General features: G+C 61.0%; 1 protein-coding gene across 1 annotated transcript in view; it reads right to left on the bottom strand.

Annotated features, from left to right (window-relative positions):
• Positions 1-2395: 2395 nt before the first annotated feature.
• RNF214 (ring finger protein 214) overlaps positions 2396-5681 on the bottom strand; it is a 21262-nt gene continuing 17976 nt past the window's right edge. The window contains exons 11-15 of the mRNA XM_019512267.1: positions 5213-5589; positions 4516-4651; positions 4121-4228; positions 3490-3585; positions 2396-2649 (exon numbers count right to left, since the gene is read on the bottom strand). Of these exons, the coding sequence (XP_019367812.1) occupies positions 2584-2649; positions 3490-3585; positions 4121-4228; positions 4516-4651; positions 5213-5589 (783 nt within the window). The 3' untranslated portion in view covers positions 2396-2583. The remainder of the gene's footprint in view (positions 2650-3489; positions 3586-4120; positions 4229-4515; positions 4652-5212; positions 5590-5681) is intronic.

A 5681-nucleotide genomic window follows, 5' to 3' on the forward strand; every position in this document is an offset into this window, starting at 1 on the left:
CCCCCGCAAAAGCCATAGGAGCCAGGCCCAGCCTGTGCCTGCACCCACCTGCTGCTGCAGCCTCATCTCACCGAGGGCCCTGCCCTGCATGGGATGGGCTCCCCCAGGACATGGGCAGAGGGAAGAGAAACGTCTCTTCCTGCTCTGGGCTTAGCTGCTAAATGAGCCCCCTGCTACAGCCCATCTGCAGGGGATGGCTGCAGGCAGCAGTGCCATCCTTGCTGTCCAGACACCCAGTTGCTCGTCAGTGAGGGCAGCTGAGCAAGTTGTGGTGTGCGCAGAGGCCAGGCATTTCTAGCCTGTGCATTAGATACACATCGCAATCCTTGTAATTCCAGTGCTGCAACCCACCCGGCCTTGCCCCGCCTGGCAGTGTTGGGGGGCGGGCACATGGTTTTTAGAGCATTTCTCTTAAGGACCCTGTTTTGGTTTCTGGGCAGTGCAGCCACAGACCTGGCTGGGGGAGGGCAAGGTGGAAGGAGCTTCCCACGGAGCTGAGGGAAGCAGGCTCAGCAGGGCGCTGGAGGCTGGAGAGAGCTCCCGTAAAGCTGCTAGGGGCAGAAGACAGCCCAGGACAGCACAGAGCACATAAGCTTGCACCGCGGGAGCGGCTCTGCCAGGGGCCGTGGTGCAGCACACAAGGGGAGCGGAAGCAGCTACAGCTCCCCCGGGAGCCTGCGAGAGGTGCAGAAAGGCCGGAGGAAGGGGGTCCACACCCCGCAGTGGTGCACATCCCCCCTAGGCTGCTGCTGCCCATAGGTATCACAAGGGCAGACAAGCCCCTGTGTTCAACAGTGCCAGCCCTCCCCAGCAGCCAGGCAGGCTGGGCCAGAGCGGTGGTGACCGAGGGAGCTCTTCCACCCTGCTCTCCCCTTGGGAGAAGCCCAGACGGGATCCCCAGAGCAGGTGCTAGCTCAGGAGACGGCCCGGGGGAGCACAGAGCAGCAGAGGGGTCCAGGCTGCTCTTCCCTGCTGCTCCATCAGCACGCCTCAGCACCCATGCCCCCCTCGCCAAGTGACTTGCTCTGGCACCGCTCTCGGCTCCAGGCCACCTCGGAAGAGCAGAGCGAGGCAGGTGGGATGTGCCCAGACCCCACACCCCAGTGCCTGCCTGCCCAAGACCACCCCCGGACACCAGAGTCGTTCGTGGGCCACTGCCTTAACACACCTGTGTGTGTAGAGCCCCGCCGACCAGGGCCACATCCAGGTGCCCAGCACAGAGGGCGCATCCAGGGGCCTCGCCTGGAGCTGCCGGTGCTTACACCACTGCTGAATTTGTCCCAGGCTTTGCAATCTCTGAAGCAGGAGTAAGACTCAGAGAGGTGCTGAGCACCCATCCAGCCCATGGAGAGACCAAACCAACCTGCCCAGAGGCTGCCGTGGAGCCAGAGCAGGAGGGGAGGGGAGGGGAGGGGAGGGGGCAGGGCCTGAAATGGTTTGTTACTCTGAGCTGCAGTGCAGCCAGCTTCATTCATCCCCAAGAGCTCCTGCCCTGCAGGCCCAGCCTCGCAGCAGCCAAGACTGGCAGTGGCAGCGCACCGGCTGGGCTGTGAGCAGCGCAGGGGAGCAGGGCAGCAGCAGACTCCAGTCCTCTGTAACCCTAATGTCTGTGTAAGAATCATGAATGTTACCGCAGTAAATTATGACATTAAAAACAGAGAAGAGCCTCGGTGGCTACAGTGGGTCTTTACTGGGGGGGACCAGGTGAGTGCCAAGGGGGCTCAGGCCACTCTGGGACCCTGTCTGCTCCCACATCGTACCTGTGGCATCGCCAGGACTGGCAGGCGCTATCCACAGGCTCCCAGGCCTGGGTCCACGGGCACCCCTTGGCCTCTTTGCCCAGCCCTAAGGGTGTGTGGCAGGCTCACCCTATCTGGCGGTGAACCCTGCTTGGGTCAGAGGGGGGAGTTAGAGTGACGAGCAGGAAGCCCCATCTCAGGGGCCACCTCTGCCCACATCAGCTGGAGCTGGGGGTGTTGAGGCCTGCTGGGGCAGCAGTCACAACGGGGGATCATGAAGCAGCACACTTCTCACAGCAGTCCTTGCAACCAAGGGCCAAGGCAGCAGCCTTGGCTTCGTGTCCACGTGCAAAGTCCACCCCTCCCTGCCCACAGGGGAATCGCAATCCCCACGGCCGAGCCAGCTGCCCACATCCCACAGCAAGGCACTGGAGAATTCACTTGTCCTAGGATCACGATCCCTTCTGCAGAGAAGCTGGGCCCTGCTCTGCTGATCCCAAGGGCAGCAGCAGAAAGCCTCTCGCTGCTGGGCTCTGCCCTGTGCACTCAAGAGCTGTGGCCTCCAGGCACGACCCATCCTTACTCCCCACGGCTACAGGCTACACCTGTGCTCCTTGGCGAAGGCAGCGAGGCTGAGGTGAGGGCCACACATGACCTCTGCATAATATACACACTTTTATTTATGAACTTGTATGTATACAGACTTTCTATACACACCTTGCCTATATAATAAAAATGTACATGTGTATACATGGTCATATAAATATAGAGCTGTAGAAACCTTCGAACCGGTCCTGCGCAGTCCCAGCACTGCCTCTAGCAGGGATCTGTGCTTAGCTGGCCATCATTTGAGACTAGGGCAGAAGGGGCAAGTGTCGTTTGTGTTGGTTTGTGCCCAGAATTTGATGCACTGAAAAAGAGAGAGTCGGTCTAGAGCAGGCCAAACACTCTGAGACTCGAGGCACCCCTGGTTAGAGTCAAGGAGCCCACAGAATGCGCCAGCTCTTGAGATTCGAATCACTTGTTGATTAAAGTAAGAACAGAGCAACCTGTCTGTTGAAAGACCACCAAACGGCTGCAACAGCTTGGGAGGTTTTCAGTTTTACAGATCTCTGTTCAACGCCCCTGTTTATCTCATGAACTATGTCTGCACATCTAACAGTGCAGCACCCTGGAAAGGATCTCAAAGGCACCTAAGAGCACTGCTGCACGCGGCTGAGCAGCAGGCTCTGCTCACAAGCAACCCATGGCTGAGAGCCCAGGGCTCAATACTAAGGTCTGGTTAAGTATCACTTAGACTGCTCCCGAGAGGTTTGGGATCCCTCGCAGCAGAGCATATGCATGGTGGGTGTTGTGTCAGGCACCCTGCTCTGGTCCCCGCCACCGTCCTGCTCCAGTGGGTACCCAAGCTTGGCTCTAGCCCTCCAGACATGGGGGGGTGAGAGGGTCATCACCAACAAGGACAATAAACCTCAACCTCTGGGCGAGCTGCCTCGTGGAAGGGAGGCGCAAGGTTGGCAAGTGGATTTCAGGCCCCCAGGGAGGACTGCTCTGCCTGTTGGCAAGACCGTGCTTGCTCTGGGGCTCTCATCACTTGCCAGGGCCCTGGGCCTGGGGGCTCTGCACCGTGCCACGCGAGGAAGGTAGAGAAGCACATTTGAGCCCAACAGCTAGAAGCAACAGCACAGGGAAGGAGTCCACCTCGCCATGCCCTGCCCTGCCCTGGGCAGGCATCATGCACTGCACTTACCTCCTTGTGCAGCACGTGAGAACAGGCCATCGGGTGGAGCTCGCTGGGCTGCACAAGCTTCTGGCACATCAAACACAGCTTGCAGACAGTGGGGGCCTGGGGCCAGCAGCAGGCAGAGACACAAGAGTCATCTGAGCCATGGTGCCACCCACACCCCGACTCCCCAGGGCTCTGTCCACCCCGTCACCCCAGCCACACGCAGGGGGTGTGGAGGGGAGGTTCCAGGGAGGCAGGGGAGCCCAGAGGGATGGAGCTAGAGAGCCAGCAGCATGATGCAGGACAGACACCTTGGCTTACCCTGGTTGGTGCAGCGAGCTGGTTCTGCCCCTCCCCTGGCTGACGCTGGCTGCTCGCATGCTGCAGCAACCCAGCGCACTGGCTCTCTCCGCCACACACCCAAGATGCTTCCAGGCTCACCCAAGACCCATTATGATGGCTGCTCCCCCTTCCCCCCCAGCACAGAGCTTGTGCCCAACATAGCAGGAGGGGTCTAGATACAACCCCAACCCAAACCTCCAGAGCCAAGAGGCCACACTGTGGGCTGGAGCCAAGGCTCCCCTCACCCTCCCGGCCCTTTGGAGCACACTCTAGAGGGGCCTCAACCCCATGCAAGGGCTGTGGAGCATCTTACATGCAACGGTGTCCCCGGGTAGGTCACCTGGGCCGACGGCAGGAACATGGGACTGCTGATCTGGGGCAGCGGAGCTGGAAACATGGGGGTCCTGATCCGGCCAAGTGGCTGTCAGCAGGGCAGACAAAGCACCTCAGCCACGTGTTAGCCCGGGGGGGGGGGCAGGACTTGCTGGGGGCAGGGGCAGGCCCCTGGCTGAAAGGAGGCCAGTGAGCGGGGCCTGCTGGACAGACCCAACACCACTCCTCAACTGTGCCCTGGCTCCCTGGGGCAGGCAGAAGGTGCCTTCCCACTCCTGCCTCACCCTCCCCCCACAGCACCACTGGCTCGCTCAAGAGCTGAGCCCCGACCGCTCCTGGCCTCAACACTGCCCCTCTTCTGGACAGCAGACCCACCTGAGCCCCAACTGCCACCCTCTCCTGCTGCTCTGCCAGCTTCGCGGCCACTAGCCGGTTCAGCTCCTCCATGGTGAGCCCTGCCATGGTCGTCCGCGCAGTCTTGATCTGCTGCAGGATGTTGGTCAGCTGGGCCCTGGGCAGGCAGCAAGCAGGTGACATGTGTCATGGAACAGCTGCTCCCACCACTGAGCGGTTCCCTTTACTGTGGGAACCAGGTCTCTGGGGCGCTGTGAAAGCCTGGAGCACTGGGATCAGTCACCAGCAAGGCACCAACCCCACACTCCCTTGAGGGGGAAGGCTTGGTCCCGCTGCCCTGGCTCCCATCACCCTGGTCCCAGGACAGGGCAGCCATGCCTAACTGAAGTACAGGAGGTGAAGTGACCTGTCCCAGGGCATCAGCATCAGAGCAGGGTCTGAGCCCAAAGTCCCCCGTGCCAGAGATATCTCAGCTCAGCCAGTCATGTTCTCCCTGGCTCATAAACATTGCTAAGCCCCTTGGCGTAGCAAGGGGGGCCAGGTGCTGCAAGCGAACCCAGCACCCCCCCCATACAGGCAGGGCTCTCTGCTAACAGCACACAGGAACCCAAACCCCCACAGGCAGACAGTGCCTCCCCCAGGGCGCAGCCAACATCCCCAACCGTCCCCACCCACTGTCCAACACACAGGGCCTCATCTCCCTGCCAAGGCCACTCACTTGTTACACTGCGGAAACCGAGCCAAGAGCTTCTCCAAGAGCTTCTCTAGCTTGTCGGCTGGCTGCGGCCTGTGAAACTCGGGAGCAACTTTGACGCCACCCAGACCTGGCGGTGGCGGGATGGAGGCAGCAGGCGTCATGTGAGAACCGTGGGTACCAATAAGCGAAGCCACCACTGGGCTGTTCCTCCCCTGGGAGGTTGGCAGCGGTGGCGAGGGCTGATTGGGCCTGGAGATTGCAGGATTGAGTAGCGGGAAAGAGAGCGCGCGAGGATCTGCACTGGGCATAACCATGGGCACCGGGACTGGCCCGATGGGGAACGGGAGCCGGGGAGCGAGCGACGGGTTGTGTTGGAACGGCGGCATCAAGAAATCTGTCTGAGGGAGAGAGCAGCACAAGTCAGAGCAGGTGTGCGGGGGGCCGCAAGCACCTCTAACCCGCCAAATGATGGGACCCCCCCCCCAACCCC

This window comes from Gavialis gangeticus, unplaced genomic scaffold, assembly GCF_001723915.1.
Source record: "Gavialis gangeticus isolate Ggan-Ray unplaced genomic scaffold, GavGan_comp1, whole genome shotgun sequence".
Classification (NCBI taxonomy): domain Eukaryota; kingdom Metazoa; phylum Chordata; order Crocodylia; family Gavialidae; genus Gavialis; species Gavialis gangeticus.